At 47.4% G+C, this 22,321-nt stretch overlaps 1 protein-coding gene across 2 annotated transcripts; it reads left to right on the forward strand.

Annotated features, from left to right (window-relative positions):
* The first annotated feature begins 2,121 nt into the window (after positions 1 to 2,121).
* Positions 2,122 to 22,321, forward strand: GDNF (glial cell derived neurotrophic factor). Of its 2 annotated transcripts, none has more exons than XM_054003318.1 (2): positions 2,122 to 2,293; positions 21,837 to 22,321. In XM_054003318.1, the coding sequence occupies exons 1-2, from the start codon at positions 2,122 to 2,124 to the stop codon at positions 22,319 to 22,321; spliced, it is 657 nt and encodes a 218-aa protein (XP_053859293.1). The 2 variants fall into 2 exon arrangements, with proteins under 2 accessions (XP_053859293.1, XP_053859294.1); XM_054003319.1 differs by having other exon boundaries at positions 2,122 to 2,194.

The following is a 22,321-nucleotide window of genomic DNA, read 5'->3' on the forward strand; positions in this document are numbered from 1 at the left end:
GAGCCCGGCGAGCCCAGGCCCAGCCGGAGCGGGCGCTTCCAACACCGGCCCAGCTTCCCGCCGCGCTCCCGCTTGGATCTAAGCTTTCGCCGCGACAGGACGCCGCTCTGGAGGAGGAAGCCTCACTGCTGCTGCTGCTGCTGCTGCTACCGGCTCTACAAATCCCAGTGCCGGCCTCTGATTCTCACAGCAGGCTGAGGGGGGCGGGTGGTTTGATTTTTATTTTTTTAATCGTTTTCCCCTTCCTTCCTCCGCTGGGGTGGGGTTTTTCTTGGTACTTTTTTTTTTTTTTTTTTTTTTTTTTTTCTTTTTTCTTTTTTTTCTTTTTCTCCCGCCGTGGTGTGCGTGTCCGAACGGTGCGCGGCTCCCGGCAGTGCTGGACGTGCTGGCGTTACAGGAGCGCTGATGTCTTCATCTGACTCCCCGCAATTGTTGATGGAGTGTCTTTCTCAGATTTCCAGGCAGGGTCCCAAGTGCAGCACCCAGCGCCAGCTCCCGCTGCCAGGCGGCGCTCCCCGCGGCTCGGGCCGCTCCCGCCGCTGCTGAGCGGGGCTCCGGGGCCGGGGCGGGCAGAGACCCCCGTGGCGCCGCTCCTGCCGCGGGCACAGCACCTGCGGCGGCGGCGGGGGAGGCCTCCGGGGACTGTGCTACCGGCTCCTCGCTGCCTCCATCCAGACCTGCGACCTTACACCCCCTCCTCCATACGAGTCCCCCTTCTCCCCTCCTTTGAGCAAAGAGGGTGCTGGCAGTCGGACCCCGACCTGCCCACATGAATCGTCCGGCCGGCTGGTCGACTCCACGGCGTTAATGTCCATCTCGGGTCCGACGAGACCAGCTCAGAGGTGAGGGCGAGGATGGGAGCACGGGGGAGAGGGCGCGGCGGGCGGGCACTGTCTCCGGGGCACCCCGCAGTTCCCCGAACGCGACGAGGTGCGAAGGCAGCAGCCGGCGGAGAAAGCGCGCACCGAGCGGCAGCCGCGCCCTAAGCCCCGCCGCTGGACCGGGACCTCTGTGGTTCCCTCCCGGCGGGGCTGCTTCTCCGGGGCCAGACACTGCCCTGTGCCGCCGCCTGGGCCAAGCCGAACCGGGCTGGGGGCAGCTGTTAACCCCGGGCGGCGTGCAGAGGGCAGCGGGTACTTGTCGTGGCAGACTTCAGGGAGGGCGGCCGGGGAACGAGGAGAAGAAAAGGAAAATGAACAAGGGAAGAGAAGGGGAGAAGAGAGAAGAAAGAGGATCAGTGAAAAAAAGAGAGAAAGAGACTGAAAGAAAGACTAGGGGAGGAGAACAATACAAGGAGTGGGAAATGAGAAGGGAAGAGGAAAATTAAAGGGAGATGGAAACGAAAGAAAAATGAAAGTGGAAGGAGAAAATGGAAGGAAAAAAGGAAATCTTGAAATGAGGGAAGGGAAATAGGAAGAAAAGAGGAAGACAATAGGGAATGAGGAAAGAATGGGGGAAAGGAAGAGTATAAGGAAAAAAGGTGACAAGTGAAGATGAAAGGAAAAAGAAAAGAAGAGAAAAAATTAAGAGGAAAGAGAGGACTGTATAAGGGAAGGGAAAGGGTGGAGGGAAGAAGAAAGGGAAACGGAAAGAGATGAGGGAAGGGGAAAAGAGGGAAAGGAAGGTTTGCTTGTAGCACATCAAGTCTGCACAGACCAGCACCCCAGATCAGCCAAGTCCTCCCTGGTCCAGCCTGAGAACAGGTGCCCTGGTGCTGCCCAGGTGCTCAACAAGCACAAGGTGACCTGCCTGCCAGTCAGCACAGGGACATAGTCACACTCCCTGACCCTAGAAACAGATTTCTGGGGCCTCCATGCCTGCCTTCCCCAGTGCAGCTTTCTCAGGCATAAAGGGACTGGAGGCTATCCTGTGCCTCCGTCTCCCACACCATTCACTCTCTGGGGACAGCCCACCTCACTCACCCTGGCTGCACGAGGAACAGTTCTTCCATCCAATGTCGTCAGGCCTGTCCTGGGTGAACCAGTATGATCTGGGGTGCAAGACTGCTTAGCTGTGTCTCAGGGCTGGCATAGCCGGGGCAGGACTGGGTGAAACATAGCAGCTGGGAGCTAACCCTGCCTCTCCTTTCTGCCAGGGGCCTGTGTTGGAAGGAGATCTAAGATGAAGTTATGGGATGTTGTGGCTGTCTGCGTGGTGCTGCTCAACACGGTCTCCACCTTGCCCCTGCCCACCGGTAAGACGCCTCCCAAGGGGTCCCCTTCAGTGGTAGAGGGACCTGAAGATGATCTCTCCCCCATCAGCCTGCTGCCTCCCTATGCTGTGCACAGTGACTGTAAGAAACATTCCCCTTTGTAGCAACTGCTGTCTGTGTTGCTAAACTTGCTTCCCTTTGCTCAGGCATCAGGATGAGAAAAGGATCCTCCCATTTTGTGCTCCATTTCTCCACAGGCAATGTCATTTGCGTTGATCTTGTTTGAGCAGCTCCAAACCTAGTCATTCTCCAAAACTTGGGGTTGACAATTGCAGTGGCAATGCCCCCTGTACACTCCAGCCCTGCCTTCCTGGCAGTCTTAGGATCCCTCTGGTTGGGGAGGTGGGTAGTACAAGTTTGTTGTATGCAGAGGAGCCGAGAGGAGGATCTGGTTCACACCCCTCACAGCACAGGCACTGAAACTCCTTCTCCACTGCCTCAGCCTCCTCTCCCTGCTCAGACCTGCCAATGCAATTATTCTCTGCCTGTAGTGGGCGCAAGTCCTGATGGAGGATTGGCTCCGTGATGGGAGGCACTGTACACATCCTGGAGTACTGCTGAGCTTCATTAAATCCTCCTTGGATTCTGATCTCGAAATAAGTGTGTCCACATGGAAATTCACAGAAGAGTAGCTGTGGCAGGGTTAGGAGCTTGATGCAGAGCAATCCACATGGGCTAGCTCACAGTAAGACAGTTTACAATCCAAGTGACAGATAATAATGCCTTGCTAATAATAGGTCCTGTACCTACAATAGCAGATACAGAATTTTCACAGTGGAACGTGAGCGTTATGTTAACTCTGGTGGCTTTTTAAAGAGAGAGATAATATGACTCAGTAAGAAGTGGTAAGATACTCACATGAATAGTGGAGACACTCGCTTAGCAAAGGCACAGACACAGTTTGAAGGTTGTTTCTTTTGCCCTTGCTCATCCCCCTCTCTGTTTAGCTCATTACAGGATACAGACAGTGTCCAGTAATTGGGATTCATTTCTATCTCCTTTTCTGGAGGCATGTCCTTTCCCTGCGCCTGCCACAGCTCCAGTCAGAGGCAGCCACGCTCTGGTTTCTCTGGGAGCAGCCAGGCTAATGCAGTGTAGAGGCACCAAGCATTTGCTGTGACTTCACTTTGACCCCTCCCAAACACCCATCTCTTCCATACACACACATGTTTATGCCCTTCCCCGTTTAGTCTTCTCTCTTCCCTTCTCTTGCTAGTGTTTCCCCCCTGCTGGAATCTTGCCTAGGCTCCCACCTCTGTGTGTCCCAGCCTGGGCTCCTGCTGCTCACAGACTGGCAACCCTGACATTCTTTAAGCCCCTCCACACAGGGAGGTTGGCCAAAAGTGTTTCCTCACAGGGCTACAGCCTGCCAGGATCATGGGGCTATCACACATGGTGATCTTCTTCCCCATTGCAAGCCATGTGGTGGATAAGTGCTGTCCTGCAAAAGGCAGTGATCAGCTTTTCAGGCCAATGTGCTATTCCACTCTGTACAGAGTTGCTGAGGTGCTGGTGGCAAGAAGAGCATTAGAGGGAAAGCATCATTAGTCAGTTTGTAGCTCTCGCTGAAGCTTCAGGGTGGGAGAGCATTAATGCTCCATCTTTCCAGAGTGATAGTATTTGTACAATGCCTACTTTTATCTTGAAACTACCTTCTGGGAATATGGTCCCTGGTAAGCTGATCCCTCTACAGCAGCTCAAGGGGGTAGGCAGCAGTAGTGATTTTCACAGTTCCTCGTATCCAAAACTTCTCATCATTGTGTCTTCTTTTTTCCTTTCCTGTGGATTGGATAAACAAGAAGCAGGAAGAAAGACAACCTGTGTTTTACCTGAGCTATGGTAGTATCAATATTTTCTCTGTTTCCAGGATACAGACATGGGCTTAGCCCTGCAGAGCTGGGTGAAAGGTTATTGCCCAAGATAGTAATTTGACAATTTGATAGTTTGGTCTCAATTTTTTAAGTCTGTGTATCACTAACAAATGGGCCTGGCTGCAAGAGCAAAGGAAGCAGTACTGTTTTTCACATCTGAAATTGAGGAAAACCCAGGGTGTTCCTGTGATCTTTGTAGGGGAGTAGTTAACACAACAATCGAGTCTGAAAGTCAGAAATTCATCTCTGTGTTGCCAAGTAAAATGAGTCAGAGGAGACCTGCAAAAAGGTGACTAGGGCGAGTCTCTCTGTAAGAGAGCAGTGAAATACTCTGGTGCACTTTTATGCTGTTTGTAGTTGATTTAAAGGTGTGTGGTGTCTGCAAACAGGCTATGAGGCTGACCCTACCTAGATACATCACTGCCTTCCTGCTGCAGCAGCACTTTACTCGTCACCCCCATCAGTGTCTTTGACATATTTGTTCTCTCTGCTTACAATTTGGTGGCATGCACCCTTCAGCACAGGAAAGACATAGAACTAAGTACACAAGAGGAATCAGTGATTACACCATGTAGATTTCCCTTTCCACTTGAAGGTTTCTCTTGCCATTAGAGCACAATGTGCCACAAGCACAGAGGTGTGCTTGCAGCTCCCTGGCCGTCTGCTGGTGAACTTGCCATGTATTCACATCTCTGTGGGTGCTGTTGGTCAGCTGCTTTGCTAAGGGCTTTTGCAGCAGACAGCTCACAAATTGGTGGGGGCACCATCATCACCTGTGTTGCCTCATATGCATAGAGCAGTGTGTAGGTCCTGAGCAGGACTCGGTGCTGTGTGCATTCAGAGAGGTGTACTGCTGTCCCCTAAAGCAATCCCTTTGCAGGCTGGGTGTAGCCATTTTGCTCCAAGGTCCACTGCTCTTACTCCAGAGAAATTGTGTCTCCCACACACCACATGCATCAGGGCTTAGTAGGACTGTGAGATCAAGTCCACCCCTAAGGGCAGGCCGAACAGCTTGCTGGAGAACACATCTCTTTCCCAGGCCCTTGACACATTCAAAACATTTTTGTGTTCATGTTTGATGGGATTGCTTTCTCTGCAAAGTACTCTGAGGTCACCTGATGTTACCCCATCCCTTTCAGGCTGGCTTGAAACCTCCCTTCATTCCATGCTCCAGGCAGGGTTCTAACCTCCTGGGCTGATCAGGTGTAATGTGCTGACCTTTGCTGTTCAGGGCAGTAATCAGAGATGGCAGGGGGTGCTAGCAATTGCAATCTTCTGCATTTTTAATTGGACTAGAGGCTGGATTATCCTCCACAAATGCAGTGCATTGGAGATGAATCTAGTATTTGTAGGTGTTTTGGCATCAATATTCATGGGATAGCTTATTTCACACCCACAAAAACCAGAATAGAAACAGCATTTTTAACTGTTTCATTGTTTCCCTTATTCTACAATCCTCTGGAGGAAGAACACTATTAGCTTAAATACCAAATGCAAATAGAACAAATATAAACCACATTATTATAAACTAAATACTAAGTCAGCAGCCTCAGAAACATGACAGTGCAGAGGGAGCCAAACACTTGTTGCATTATACACAGTTGCCAGTGAATACATCTTGTAACTGCTTGCTGTTGGATGCACATAATCAACATGCGAGGACCGGAGTGTCCTAAAATCCATTCTATGACATGTATTGTCTTGATCAAGGTGAGAACCTTTACTAAGAACTAGTGGTAAGCAGGTAGAATTAAATTAAACATCTCCCCATGGGATTTTCCCTCCTAATAAGATAGATATTAAGAAAAGATAGATTTTTGCATTATGATGTCTGAGTTACTCTAGAGCTACTGAATGGTCATTCACTGTGGGAGCTTCTTTGCTATATGCTGTGACATGCCATGGTGTGTATGTGTTATACCTCTGTTAAAAATTCTTCTTACCCCTGCTAAAGTGTATTTAATGTTGAGTTACTGCTTTTAGCTGCAACTTTATCAACTAATATGGAAAGCATCTAGAAAAATAGAGGTATTGTATGTCTCTTTAAGGCAAAACCAGTGTTTAATTATGCTTCCAACTGAATGCATTTCCTTCTCTACAATATTTATTAGGCCCATTCAATGTCACAAACTACAACTCTCATGTTTCTGCCCAGGCTATCCTGCTCAGGACACCTATGGTGTGGTGTCTGTGCTTTAGACTAAGACACCAAGAAGCTGCAGAGATAACCTGCCCTGCACAGCAAACCCAGTGCATTAGGGAGGTATCAGCCACACTGAGCAGGCACTACCCTGTGCCATCTGATCTGTGTGTGCCCAGCACAGCCAGTGCATCCAGCACAGCTGGCGCATCCTGCCAGTGTCCAGCCGAGTGCGCCTGGGTGCCCGAGCCAGCACGTCTGTGTCCTACAGTTTGTTTGCACAGGGACACCCAGGTTATCTAGGCATTCAGAAATCCCAAGCATTCATATTGGTCCATTCATGGGCAAAATTCTAGAAAAAGAAAGAAACCAGGCAGATGTGGTTAAATCCATAGCCATGTAGCCCTAAAAGCAAATTCTTCTGCAGTCTCAGGTATAAATACTGAATATACTCCAATGAAGAGCACTCTGTTACTTAAGTAAAAAAAAGTCTGAATTGTAGGATAATAAAGTTCTATTCTCATTTTGGGTTATCCATTGCTGAAAGTTTTAGTTTTTTGCTGCTTTTAAATTTAGGGACCTCAAAATATTGCCAGTGAAACTGTGGATGGTGTTGGATGTTTTTCAGGTATTTATTGACAGATAACATAACTAGACATACTTTTCTTTGTCACCTTTCATAAGACTTTTCAGTATATTTTAGAAATACCCATGTTCAGGGTTTGCAGATGAAGAGCTTCAAAACATTCCTTGAAAAGCTGAAGAACTTAGTTGTGTTACGTATTCATTGGACTGTCACTGAATTCAGTGGAGGAGGCATTGTTTGTCCACTAGTAGATCCTCTGACTGATAGATTGTAATGTCTTTGTAAATTATACTGTTCCTGGTTAGTACTGCAAAAATCAGTTTTAAAATCATTAAAGTTACAAAGGCTTTGAGAAGCCATTTGGGTCATCAAGTCCCACCCTGCCACAACTGCAGATGTTCAGAGGTGAACATCTAGTGCAAATACCCAGCTTTCATTCCTACCCCCCACCACTATCTAGAGATCGCAATGTAAAACTTGTAGTACATAGCCAAACCTTTACATAACTACATTTGTTGTGGATACCCATATTTCTGAGATAGTAAGTGAATAAGTAGAAATAAACAAGCAATACAAAATACTGCAGCATAACCATGTCCAGGATCATCAGACATCTAAATAGGCCACTGACACATTAGTGCTGCTAGAGTGGTTAGCACTGCAGAGTGGTCATTTTTTATAAAACCAGCTCAGTTTCCTGATCAAGAAATATCCTTTGGTAAAGAGAACCACAGGAAATATTTCAGTTGTTCTTGGAATTTAAATTGTGATAACAAAGAGAAGAAAGAAAATAGGATAAAAAAGTACTTACTTGAGACAGCTGTAAATAAAACATTAAGACACAAAATATATGTTAGAATATGTTTTAAGATCAAGGACTTAAAATTAATTTTGTGAGGTACTTCATATAGCAGCAATTTTTAAGGAACAAAGCCACTCATATGACCTAGCAGAAGTTTAGGCTCTATGTATTATACATCACTTAAACTGAAACCTGCAGGTACATTTCTTTGAAGTCTTTGGGACTTGTGCAAATACTTTAAAGATTTTTGGACAGGAATATTCTTCAAAATAAGCAAACACTGAAATCCATGTATTTATTTTCCTGTGTTGTGGCTGGCAGTGCTATAGCAGTATGCCAGAAATTCTCTGGCCATGCTTTTGAGGCAAGCTGGTCATATCCCCTTTCAATAACAAACTGTGTACAAACATCTGGACTATCTCTGCTTCCATCCAAAGCATATGTGATTTCTTTGGCAAAATCACCCATTACTTATGAAATTTCTGAAGGGAGGTAGCACCCAGTGTAGCAGTTAGGAAGGACCTTATTCTTCTGAGCACACACCAGCTCTTGTCTTACAAAGTGCCAGTCCACACTCAGAGTGTGAGCCCTTCTGCAGTGGAGTACATGCACCTGCCCTAGAGCCAGGGACTGATTACTACAGCAATAACAATTTTCAATTAGCAATATTAATACCTTCCATATTGTTCCTTTTGTAAACACATTGAAATGCAGGCAATTGAAAGGCAACAATGGAAGACCATGTGTTATTTATAGATCAGATCAAATCTGACAGCAGCAGAGATTGCCACAAGAGAAACATCAGCCAAGATTTTTCCCGGACTGCTCTACCAGTCTACAGCAACAGGGAAAAGACTGGCTTAGACTCCCTTTAGAGTCTGTTCTTCCTGTTTTGGTGCATGTCTTTGTTCCTTGGGGATGCTTCTAAAACCCAATGGGAGATGCAGCATGAGAGCACAGGTATTCTAATAACAGCTGATGTTACTGATTTAACCATGCTCTTTCCCTTCTGTGAACTGTTATTAAAGAGGGGCTAGGTTACCATAGTGGGGTTTTACTGATGTCATTAGAGAGCTGGGCTGGATCACTTCTTTATCAGGGATGGTGAAGAAAATACCACCAGTATTTCCTCCATTAAAACCTGTGTGCTCGCCTATTAGCTGGCTGCATGTGTTCTTGCTAACAAATGTCACAGGTTTCAGGTCTCACTCACATATACTCATCTGAGGCTCTCACAGGATTTGAGGTTCTAGCTTAACCAAATATTAGGAGTAAACCTAGGATTTACTGGGAAGCTGGGTATTTACTCAGCATGGTATGGAAGTGTACCAAGGAGGAGTCAACAGGTATGTGTCTTGCCCAGATTTGGCTCCTACTCAGTTGGTGGCTTCAGGCAGGGTACTTGCACTTTTTCTATCTTCCCATTTTACATTCTTCATGCTGTAACTTCTTCTGATGCAGGAATGCTCTGAGGGTGCTCACACACCCACCACCCCGTAGGATAAGGTCCTAGTGCAGATGGGCTCCTGGCAGCATCTGCAGGAGATGCCACAAAATCTCAGGTGCAACTGCTGAAAAGCCAACTGCTCTGTGGTGCTCAGAGCGGGTGATTCAAAGCTCTGTGCCAGAGGCAAGATTGCATCCTCCTGTTGCTCCTCTGCTCCTTGACTGCTGGGTGAGATGTTCCTCTGCCCACCCCAGAAAGGCCAGAGGTGGGAGTGGGCAAAGGAGGGCAGCCCACCATCGGTCAGGGTCTTGTGAGCAACCTGCCTAGACTAGGTGAGGAGTGAGAAACTCCCGTGAGCAGGTCAGCTCATGACTTCCTCTGCTTCACACAGTCCATCTGACCTGGCTCTTTCTCCCTGCACTCAGGGACTTCCCACGCTGGCAAAAACTGTGCTGGTCCTATTGTCTCCCTGCTTTCTTCCTCTGTTGAGGACCAGCATTTCTACCTGCAAGAAGGCAAACAAGGTACAGAAAGGGAGGCACTGCCAAGCATGGCAGAGTGAAAATACAAAGGACTATGGATTTGTCATTATGATCTACACGTGGGAAGCTGCAGGGTTAGCCAGTGAGCTACAAACACATGACTGCTCCATCAGGAGCAAGGATGCCAGGAAGGTCAATCCTCTGCCTTTTACCAGTGTTGCCTCATTGTACCTGACTGGTGTGAGTGGCCCTAGCATCACCCACCAGGTTATTTAGCACTTGCCTTGATGAGAGATAAATGACACCAGGGAGAGGCTCCATTTCTAGGGCTCTCTGAGTCTGAGGGGAGCCACAGCATGGGCTGGGAGTGAGGTAATACAGAACTGTATTAAACATTTAAGGATGAGCTGACCCTGGTTTGTTTGATGCTCTATTTCCTAATGGATACAACCAAGGGGTTTCCATTTCACTCTTGGCCCCATGGATTTTCAGGCAAGGCATGAAAACAGTCATGCCTCAGAGAGGTGGTATTTTAATTGTTTAATTACCAAATATGTTTCAGCATACTATTTTTAACACCTGCCTTCACTTAGATGTGTTCATATAATATGGTCTTTTTATACCAAATATTTCATTTTCAATAAAACAAATGTTTTATCCCCACCACAGTTGCTACTTTCTCACTTTGTAAAGCCAAATGATCATCACATTACTATTTTTAACCTGGATAAGGTTACACTTCCACAAACAAATTGCTCCAAATCTCCCCTAAAATACATCCCTGTGGTATGAAATGGAGGCATTCTGTGTTCAGAGAGTCCACGTCCACTATAATAAGCACCTGAAAACAGAACTGCAAAGCAAGCTAAATATTAAAAAAAAAAAAAGTATAAAGTAAAGTAATTATTTGATTATGAAGGTCACAGATTAAAGTACCAGAACTGTTTTTCAAAAGGGGCCCTTTAATCCCAATGCAGATCTGGATCTAAATTTTCTAAATAGTGCTTACCATTACAATAAGCTGGACTAAATCCCTAGAACTTTGAAATCATACTTCAGGGTCTGATCCTGTTTGTTGAACTGCTCTAATTGAAAGATTGTGCTTAAGCGAAATAATTTAGTTAAGTGTTTGGTCTAACGTATTGATGTGATAGCTATACACTGTCACAAATGCAGGCATAAAAACTACAATCTAAAAGCAAAACCTAATTCTATAATGTTTAATATACCTTTCATGAGTTCTGTTACGTCACTTTAGCTCAGGGTTTGTAAAGTGCCAAATAATATGGCAGTTTTGTGAGGTTGAAAAAAACTAAAAGGAAAACCCACCTATATAAATTATTCTTCTGCAATATACAGGGTTTAAGGTTTTCTTGTATGCCATAAGAGACAGCATGGTGAGAAGAGACTGTAGTTAGTCTTTTAAATCTATAACCAGGCATCAAAGGAAGAAACTAGATATTTATCTCAAAAATTGAAGATCCAAACTATCAGTTTGTGATCAAGTACAAACTGAGGATTTCTTGATTTACCATACTGGGTTGCTGCCATTGCACATGGAGGACTATTTGGCTTTAAAATGAATCTGTTTATAGAAAAATCAAATTAATAGATTTACAAAATGTAATTGTGATCACATTTGAACAGACAGAAATAAATTGTCCATTTTTACTTAATGGAGGCTGTTTTGCCAATAATGGGACACATTTGGTGTGAATATCCATTTAGACTTGTTTCATATAGAAGTCTCTCAGAACACCTTATAATTATTCTTCTAAGAAGCACAGGGATCAGATCCCAATCCTGGTGTCACATGGTGTTTCTAATTAAATAAAAATGCAAAGACAGGTTCTGGGGGGTTGCAGTGGGGAAGATGCCCATAGGAAGGCACATTTCTCTGCACTCCCAAAGCTGAACTCAGGACTGGATTTCTCCAAGGGCTAATGGGAGATCCTTCACTCATGCATGCTGCCAGCTCTTCTTGTGCCCAGGGGACAGAGACTGGCTTAGGGACAGGCAGGTCAAAACTTCAGGTTCCAGAGAACATCAGTGAGGCAAGAATATCAGTTTACATTACAGAAGGATGTTCCAAACCTAGGAGGCTGGGTCAAAGCTATGATCTGACTGTGTCCTAAGTGTTTAGAAAACAAGCAAACAGCTTGCAAACAGCAAGCAGATTATGCAAATATTCTTGTGGTTTTTTGTGGGAGCTTTTTTGGTTTTTTGTGGGTTTTTTGTTTTGTTTTGTTTTGGGTTTTTTTGTTTTTTTGTTTTTGTTTTGGTGGTGGTGGTGGTTGGTTGGTTGGTTGGTTTGGTTTTAAAATTAGTATTTTAAGTGAGTCTCACTCCCTCCGGTGAAGGTGTTCACTAGCTGTGCCCCCAATCTGATCAGTCTGCTAAATTCCTATTTGTATCAGTCTTGTGACATTTCATTCTTTCTTTCTTTGCTTTTTTATTCATTTTTCTGCTTATGTGAGAAAATCTTTACAGATCAAGAGCCCTTGTTCAGCTGGACAAGGGAGACAGAGAAGGTGCTCAGAGGCACAGTCGCACATGGACTGTCATCAATATCCAACAGTCTTAGTTCTCTGACCCCAGAAAACAAACTTGTACTCTTGTTGCAACCATAGGAAAAGACTCTGCCTGTTCGTGCTTGGGTGGCATGGTAACGAAAGAGGGAGCATGGAAAGGAGCTGCAGGAGGGTGAGCTGGGCACAGCAGGACACACACAGTGGATGCAGTTCCCACAAGCCCTGCTGCCTGCCCCAAGCTTCTGCTGCAGGGACACTAGGCAGAGGTGACACATAAACATCTGCACAAGCCTGCACACAGACTGCCTCCAAGGGACTTTCTCAGGGAGCTGGACAGTCAGGAAATAGCTTTGAGAATTGTGACATAAAACCCAAACAAAACCTCATTACTTCACACCAGTCTATGTCACCATAAGTGGTGGGGCTCAGCCCATAACAACCAACCAGTGGGGCCTGTGAGCCTTTCTCCCACCCTCTGAACAAGACATACAGAGACCCTCTGTTCCCTAAGGGAGTATTTTACTTTTGAAGGACATATGTTCCTTTCCTTTGGGAAACACATGTTTTGAGGTGCATCACATGTGCAAGACAACTTTTGCAAACCTGTATTGAGCACACACTGCTCTGGCTATCCTATCCTATCCTATCCTATCTTATCCTATCCTATCCTATCCTATCTTATCCTATCCTATCCTATCCTATCCTATCCTATCCTATCCTATCCTATCCTATCCTATCTATCCTATCCTATCTTACCCTATCCTGTCCTGTCCTGTCATGTCCTAGGTGACTTTCAATTTTTAAATTCTAATTCCTTCACACCCTGGAGCTTGAGATCGGGGACTACTCCTCAGAGATCTTTGCTGCTTTAATGCCATTATCCCAGCATTTTCTGCTGGCACATTGCACTACATGACAGGCATCTGTCATGTGTTTGTTCTCTCAGCTTTTCCAGCAGAAGGCAAGTGTTGTCTGTAAACTAGTTTGCTTTGAAAAAATGTGTGTGTGTGTGTGTGTGTGTGTGTGTGTGTATAATTTGTTGTATTTGTGTGTGTGTATGTGTAAATGAAGCACACATACACACACATGCAAAATGTGTATCTGCTCCTTGCAGGGGTGTGAAATCCCCCCAGCACACTCTGTCTGCTGCACAATCAAGTCAGCCCAGTCCATGCAGTGTGAGAGAAGCAAAGATGCCGTGAGACTATAAACATTTTCTAAACAACGTTGCAGACAGAAGGGTATAAAAGTACCCCTCTATCAAACAGCTTTATTCAGTTTACAAACCATTGCTACATGCTCAGGCAGCCCCTATGACTGCGCTGATGTTCCCTGGCCACAGCTCTGCTCAGCACCCCCATTGCCCCCAGCAGAACTTAAAACAATGCAGAGACCAAACAAGTGCTCAGCATGTGATGTCTGTGGTGCAGAGAGGATCCCTGGAGCACACCTACCAAGTGCCCATCAGGATGAGGACATCCTGCAGTCAGTCTTCACCTTCCCTTCTGTCTATTAGCCTTTTACAGAGTTTAGTCATAGAGGTCATTGTTTATTGATGTATGATGTCTGGTGGCAGCTTCCTCAGCATTTACCTCTAGTGCCTTGTTTCAACCCATCATGCCTGGTGTCAATGCTGATGTTTCCATTGGATTGCTCTGGGTCTTATTTTAGCAGTTTCAGGCACTAGGTCATCACACCCATGGTTGTTGGACAGCTGAATATCCCTACTGAGTCATGACTGGCACCTCAGCACAGGGCTAAGACAAGTCTCCCTTCACTCCTGGTTGTCAATCTTTCTTCCAGACCCCTGTGACCCATTCCTAGTGGCTGCTTATAGTCACACTGATGACTGATTTATTAAGCAGTAGAAAATTAGCTGATTGCAGGGATTGGAGCTGTTGCTACGACTGGTAAATTACAGAAGCAAACCTGGGGTACCTTGGCAGTGCATTGGGAGCTGACAAAAGAACGTTGCTGCATTGCTCACAACCAGTTTGCTGCTCCACAGGCAAAGCAGAGTGTTGCTTACAGGAACTTGCAACGTCTCATTGAGTAGCCCAGTAATGCAGCTGCCACTGTGTTGATTTGATGTACCCATATAGCCTGTACCAGCACATGTAGTTTAGGTGGGCAGAGAGTGACCAGGATCAAGAAGACCTTCACATTTTCTCAGGGGGAGCTCTGTGCCCACTGTTTCCACCAGTTTCCTCTTATCACCCACAGACCTTTTGCCTCCTCCAGTAATGTAATCTCCAGATATTGGGGGTCCCTGCAGGAGTCTTACTGGTAGATGTGGATACCTGTATAGGATAGTTTCCAATTCCCTGGGCTGAAAAGAAAGTCCACGCTGGAGGTAGGAAATTGGAATTCATATTACTAATAGTGCTGGGATTCCTCCCATGGAGTCTCCAAAATATATCCTGGTGTTTCAGTAGGGCATGAGCAGAGCAGGGATCCCCAGCTCCATTAGACACTTGGAACACTTCTGGCATGTTCAAGCCTTAATGACATTAGCAGGACCCGTCATTCTGTCATTGACCCAATTTTCTGGGTGCAGCTTGCCTTGTGTGTGTAGGTAGGTGTGGCATCGCGCTCTTTTTCCTGGGTCTGGAGCAGCTCCGGCACCCTTGGGCGCCGCCTCCCCCTAGACGCTTGGGTCCGCTGCTTCTCTCCCGCATGCCGCTGGCACCAGCACGCCGGTCGGGGTCTGCCAGGTTCAGTCGCCCGCACAAGGGTCCGAGGCAAAGAGGGAAGGAATTGTTCAGATCACCCACGAGGAGAGCAGGAAGGCTTTATTGTCACGGAGGGCTGCGGTAGGGGGGTAGCGACACGCACTTCCCACTCTACATGGGGGAAATAGCACCGGGACCTGGGAGGGAACAGGATGATATAGGGGATGTGATAAGGAGGGCAGACGCCCCCCAATCCATGCAGGTGCCGCGGTGATGACGTGGAGACAGCGACCAACCGAAATACCGCAGGGCTGGACACGGAGCTTCGGGTTGAGTGGGATCGTGGGGATGGGGCAGCGGACACAGGATTCCCAGGGCTGGACGGGGTAGTGGCAGGCGTGAAAACCCAACAGCAGGCAGTCTGGGGCTAGACACCGCGGGGTGGGGGGCAAGACACAGGGGATGTATGAGGATACATAGAACTCGGCTAGCTAAAACAAATAAGAACCCCTAATCTAAACCCAATCCCCAGATGCAACAATTCCCCGTTTTAAAACATATAAAAAGGACAGTTGCTTTGACTTGGATCTTCATGCAGTGGCCTCTTCTCTCAGCTTCTTCTGCTCCTGGTGTTTTCCTCTGCTGCTGCGACGGCTGCCCTTTGCAGATGGAGAGGGCTTGCTGCGATGATGCTGGGGGTGGTTTCCTCCCAGGGTGTTTGGGGATAGGGGAACTGGGACAACTTTATTACAAACATTGGGATTTGGGACACACACAGACTGGGTTGGCTGGAAGGTTTTTCTGGGGCTTTGGAGAAAAGCATTTTTTAAAGCATTGTAGGGTCCTTTTTCTCTTTGCATCGCCTGTGGTTTGATGCAACCCCCCAGTTGCTGGGGTCATCTGCCACACTCACAGGCACCCTGATGTTTTGAACTACCACCTGCACAATTACTTGAAAAATCACAGCTCCCCTTAAGGTGCTGTGGCCTGCCTTATTTTTATCTTCATGCAAGGCAGATGCACGTTGTTTTTTCAGTTTTTTTGGAGGAATGGGGTTACCCTCCCTCCCCTCCCCCCCTCCCACTGTCCCTGGGGGTGCCCTCCCCAAAAATGGACATTGAACGACAAAATGTCCCCTCTGATCGCAGTGGAAGCACTGGCATCTTGCTGGAGGCTGCTTCGGGCTAGCGTTCTTTGGAGGCACAGCATCCAAGGCAACCACGTGGCTTCTGGGCCTTTTAGGGATCTCAAGCTGTGTGTCAGTGTTCATGGATGCCGCTTCCAGGACAGACTTGTCCTGAACCTCCGATCCCTCCACATGCCTCTCAGCTGCCACCTCAACCCGTTCCACAGAATCTGGAAAATGCTCAGAGACCCACATCAGCTTCCCCCTCCCCCTGCTTCCCTCCCTCCCGGGTCTCTGGGAACCATGGGACTGCAGAGTCGGGGGCTCTTGCTCCCCCCTCCCTCCTCTTCCCTCCCTCTCGGGTCTCCAGGAACCATGGAAATGTGGAGGCAGGGGCTCTGATTCCCCCCCCCTTCTTTTTCCCTCCCGCCCAGACATTTGGGGCCCATGGGAAGATGGGGGTAGGGGTCCCTGCTCCTCCCTCCCTCCTCTTCCCTCCCACCTGGATCTCCGGGACCCATGGGAAGATGAGGATAGGGTGCAGGGAACAGGACGGGGGCTGCCTCCCTGAGGCAGCGGGGTGGAGACGGCAAAGCCCTCCCCGGTGGGGGAGGGCGGGGTCGATGACTCAGCAGGGAGGACATGCAAAGGACTCGAGGGAACGCCCACATGAGGGGGAACAATGGGTGAGGGAGTAACCTGACCTCCCGAGGGGGCGGTACCCACGCCCACAGGGAGGCAGGTGGGGGCTGCGTCAAAGGTGGGGATACAGGGAACAAAGGACAGAAAGGGATTGTGGGAAGAAGAGGCCCTGCCCTGTTGCTGCCCTCCATCTTGGGAAGACAAAGGGATCGAGCACATGGCCTCGGCCTCCTCAGGGAGACAAAGGAAGGGGTTTAAAGAAACAGAGCAACGCGGGGCAGCTCTAGAACAGGGATTTTCAGCAGGGAAAAAGGGATTGGAAAAGGTGTTTAGGGTCATTGCTTCAGCGAAGTGGCCAATTTCACTAAGGCAGGGGTGCCGGGGGAGCTTGGGGGAGCCAGGAGCACGGCCCATGTTTGTGGAGCTGCCCTGCGCCTTCGAGCGGCAGAGGACTCCCTCCTGCCCACCCGGGTTAGGGGAAGAAGGGGTAGGAAAGGAGGATGGGAAAACACATTCAGGGGAAACAACATTTTTGTATGATGGCTCTTTCCCCTCCCTGCTCACTTCTCGCACGGATTCTGCTTTCACCACTTCTGAAATCAGCAAATGGAGGGTGGCAAAGCAACCTTTCATGGAGGGATCCCTGCATTCGATCCCCTCCGCCAATTTTTCTCCCACCCCCTCCCAAAACTCTTTTTTGCGAGCATCCCCCGCGGTTACACGTGGGAAGGAAAAGTACAGCCACCGTACAAACTGTTTAACCGAATTTTTGAGGTAGGGGCCCTTCACCAATAGAGTTCCCTTAAGTAGGGTATAAAATTCCTTCTGGTCGGCAGATAGCACGGTCCCCCTGCTACTTCTACCCACCCCACCTCACCCCTGGTGCAGAAAAAGCACAAAAAAACCAAAAAACACGAAAGACCCTGGCAGCCGCCGCTCACGCTGTGTGCTTGCGTGTTCCGTACCCTCGGAAGCGCAGCAAAGCCCACCCAAATGCAGGAGAGTATAGCCTGGGTACCCCGTGATGCTAAGTACTCACCAAACCAGGATCTCTGCAAACAAAAAGCTGGCACCAGGGTCCTCGGTCCCGGGAAGCTTCTCTTCTTTGGCTCTTCGTGGCCGTGAAGAGTTTCACTTCCCCTCCCACTCAGCGGGCACCGCGTGCCTCCCTGTGGGTGGCGGAGAGTTCACTGACCTACTTTGGGGAGTCTCCATTCCCGTTTTCAGTCCAACACAAAGCACAGTTCCAGCGCAGCTCTGCCTGCGCAGTGGCACTCTGCGCGGACCATGCACGCTCAGTTCAGCAGCGACGCTCGCTGATTGGCAGCAGCGCAGTCCCGCGCCGCCGGCAACGGCTCTCCGCGTGGCTCCTGGTGCTTCGCGGTGAGTCTCCATCTGCATAGGGTGACTCCGCCAGCTGTGGCTCCACTGTTGGGCGTCACTTGCAGTATCGCGCTCTTTCTCCCGGGTCCGGAGCAGCTCCAGCGCCCTTCAGTGCCGCCTCTGCCCAGATGCTTAGGTCCGCCACTTCTCTCCCGCATGCCACTGCTGCTGGCACGCCAGTCGGGGTCTGCCAGGTTCTGTCGCCTGTGCGAGGGTCTGAGGCAAAGAGGGAAGGAATTGTCCAAATCACCCACGAAGGAAAGCAGGAAGGCTTTATTGTCACGGAGGGCTGCGGTAGGGGGGTAGTGACCCGCGCTTCCCACGCCACATGGGGAAATGGCACCAGGACCCGGGAGGGAGCGGGATGATATAGGGGATGTGATAGGGAGGGCAGATGCCACCCCCCCCTGCCCAATCGGTGCGGGTGATGACGTGGAGACAGCGACCAACCGAAATACTGCAGGGCTGGACACGGAGCTTCGGGTTGAGTGGGATCGTGGGGATGGGGCAGCGGACACAGGATTCCCGGGGCCAGCCGGGATAGTGGTCACAGGAGTGGCAGGGGTGAAAACCCAACAGCAGGCAGCCTGGGGCTAGACACCGTGGTGGGGGGGAAGACACAGGGGATGTATGAGGATACATAGAACTCGGCTAGCTAAAACAAATAAGAACCCCTAATCTAAACCCAATCCCCAGATGCAACGGGTAGGACTTCCCTAGTTGGATATGCTTTTGGTCTGATTATTTGATCTACACTTTGCCCTACTGCTTGCACAGTAGGGTTGACAGTGCTTGTCTGCATCTCCAGCAATGCAAGGGGCTCTTTAGTGGCATTTAGTTTCCTCAGCCTGAAATATCACAGGCCACTCACAGCACAGAAAGCTCTCAGTGGCACTGCCTCCCTTGGTGCAGCTGGGGTAGGAATCACACATGAACCAGGATAGATCTCAGTGTGCACTTTTAGCAGGAACACAGTCCCCCACATGGGTCTGCCCTCCTCCTGTCTACTACCCTCCAGGATGTAGCTGGCAGAACAGTGCTCGAACCCTGTAGCTGCCTGATTGGTATTTAGCCAAAGTACACTCCTGCCTATAACACTCTCACAGGGGTAGGTGATATTTTTGCCCCTCAATTGCAAACCATTTAAAAGTCATGTGCCCAGTTGGATTATCTTTTCAGATAATCCAGTTTTGTTTCTCCCTTCTTAGGAGAGGGACCTGCACTGGCAGTGTGCCCTGCTTGAGATAAGTATAAGGCTGAAGGTTGCAAACAGTAATCTCTATATATATAGAATTGGCTTTCCCTGTAGCTGTCTCTTGTCCCCTTCCTGATGGTTGATCACTGCATTAATTTTGTTAAGCCCTCGTATGTTTCCCTACCTTTGTGTTTCATTCTCTCCATAGCCAAGGTCTCATTGCATCATACAAAGGTACAAAGGTTGTACTAGAAATACATGAAAGAGGCGTGGGCTGGGGTAGTCACAGTGGTATGAGAGGAGGGCAGTTGAGGTTCAGAGTGGAGAAGGGCACTTCTAGAGCCATCCTCAGGGCTACATCCTTCTCTTATTTGGTTATAGACTAAAAAAAGTAGTTTCTGTGTAGGAAATCTAGAAACTACTCAGTCCCGAGCAATAAGTGCCTTCTGGCAGCTACTTTCCATCTGTATGTTTCAGGGCCACGTTTGTACTTCAGCAATGGGGGTTATGTAAGCTCCACTTGGGTTATCTTTTTTAACTGAGTCTAGAAAGATGTCTAGCCCTTGCTGCCTTAAAGGAGCATAACCTGCCTGTCGCCTGGACCTGGTTCTTGCTCGGTTGGGCAATACTTGTACAGAGTAGGCAGACCAGCCTATTCTGCAAAGGAGCTGGTTGGTGCATCTATCCAAGCAACCCCTCTCCAGTAGGTATGGCTCACATGTACTTTGATACCTGCTACAGAGATAGAGGAGTGCAAGAAAGGTGTACTTACCACTGGCATTGCAGGGATATGGGGCTGGGTCCTGCCTTGTTCAGGTTCCACCTAGCTGTATAGATAGCAGCCATCCCTCCTTCCTGTCTTCGAATATGAACACTGGTATCTAGGATTGTTGTTTTTAGCATAGATAAAACAAAGTGAAATTCACTTTCTTCAGTTCCAAACTCTACAGTTTATAGCACCCTATTTGCCTTGTATCATCTTCATTATGTGGAGATACAAGGCTTCCAGCCTCCATTACTCTTTTACCAGTCTAAACTATTTTGCTGGATCCATCCATCAGAAAACATATACCTCTGATCCATCACTGTTGATGGAGGGAGGCCTCTAGGATGTGGCTACTTCAGGCAGCAGTCCCTATTCCTGATTATGTGCAGATGCTCTCTGTTTCAGCAGGTTTTTGCACTGGCAGAGTTAGGATTCTGCTGCCCCCCATCTCCTCTGTATTTGGTGCTTCTACTGAGGATATGAGGGTGCACTTTTGCTAGGTAGTGGTGGCAGCCTCATGCTTTCCTGCCTCCTGTTAACAGAGTCCATGCTACCCTGTTTGAGCTGGGTACCTGTGCTGCCTGGTTACCCACTGGGATTCCTGTCTTATCATGCTCATTAGGGAAATGTGGTGCTGAGCCTTTGCCTAAGGAGCCATTCCAATCTCAGCACCTCACTGAGTGGGAGCCTTTGTGTAGGTACCAGCTCCTGACCAGGTGTACTGCACTGGATAACATCTCCCAATATTTGGTGTTCCTGCAATATTTGCAGAAGTATTGGAGATGGATATTCCCGTATCTGCAAGGCCAGAGTGACACTGGTATTACATGTTGGGTTTTAGGAGTTGAGTACAGAAAGGAGCATTCTCTTAGGACTTATTGGAAAGGAAGAAGTCTTAATTTTTGGGGCAATAAATATGAAAAAAAAAATCTCAATATTGCAGTATAGTTTAAGATACAGTCATTAACAATGCAATGTAAGGGCATCCATGCACAGGATCCTGACAGCCTGACCCTCCGTTAGTTCTCTGTATTTACTAAAGCAAGTAATTTTGAGGGATTTAGTCCATGGGAAGATTAAGGATTTCAAAATGCATTTTTTTCCCAAATCATGATGAAATGGCAAAATTTGGAACCATTTCAGAGCACATTTAATTTCACTCTTCTTGAAGAGGTTCATTCTGCTAGTATCAAAACATTTCATTGACTTCATTGTACAATTTACTTGAATAATTCATCAGTGATATACCAAGTGATAAATTAAATAGAATAAAAAATTAAATTTTTGTAAAAGGAAAATGCATTCATAATATTTCTTTAAAAATTATCATAATACTTCTATTCTGACCTATTTCTATTCAGTGTGATCAGCATCTTGTGATACAAAACATTTACATGAAAAATTTTTCAAAAGCTATGAAAATAATTATCCCCTAGAAGCAGTAAAAACCCAGGCATTCATCCAGGAATAATATCTCAGTCTGGTACCCCAGGAAATCCTCCTTCTGTCATGCCCAAAAACCTTATTGACAGGTGGCTTTGGCAATACTAACTGCTGCTGGTGTGAAAAGAAAATAACAACTATAATAAAAAAATGCTTTAAAGAAACCTCTTCCTGTTGCTTCTTTGCTGGGAAGAGTCTGTATAACCTCTTTACAGTGGCTTCATCCACCTCTTAACTAATATTTATACCATGACATGTTTTCCTTCCCTCTATTTCCACAGGGCTCATTCAATATTAAAAGATGTGCTGAAATACTACTAAGCATCAGCAGACACACACAGAAATACAAATACATCTCATTTCTCTTTCCACAAATGAGTTTCTGTGATGATCTAAACCATTCCAAATTCTCCTTGATTTCTGGGGGTCCTGGGCATGTGTTCTGAAGCTTGCATGTGCGTAATATTTTTGAGTTGTGAATGGACAAATTTCATGATAATTGATGTGTGACAAAGCCTTTTCTCTCTTTCCCAAACAGCTAATATGCCAGAGGATTATCCAGATCAGTTTGATGAGGTAGTGGACTTTATTCAAGCCACTATTAAAAGACTGAGGAGGTCACCAGATAAACAGACTCCGATTTTTTCTAGGCGGGAGAGAAACCGTCAAAATGCAGCCACAAACATAGAGAATTCCAACAGAAAAGGAAAGAGGAATCAAAAGGGCAAAAATCGAGGATGTGTCTTAACAGAAATACATTTAAATGTGACCGACTTGGATTTGGGATATGAAACCAAAGAAGAGCTAATTTTCCGGTATTGCAGTGGATCTTGTGATGCAGCTGAGACCACCTATGACAAGATTTTAAAAAACTTAACCAAAAAGAAAAAACTGGTCACTGACAAAGTGAGGCAAGCCTGTTGCAGACCCACAGCCTTTGATGATGACCTGTCCTTTTTGGATGATAACCTGGTTTACCACATACTAAAAAAACATTCCGCAAAAAGGTGTGGATGCGTCTGA

The sequence above is a fragment of the Vidua macroura genome, chromosome Z (assembly GCF_024509145.1).
Source record: "Vidua macroura isolate BioBank_ID:100142 chromosome Z, ASM2450914v1, whole genome shotgun sequence".
Taxonomy (NCBI): Eukaryota; Metazoa; Chordata; class Aves; order Passeriformes; family Viduidae; genus Vidua; species Vidua macroura.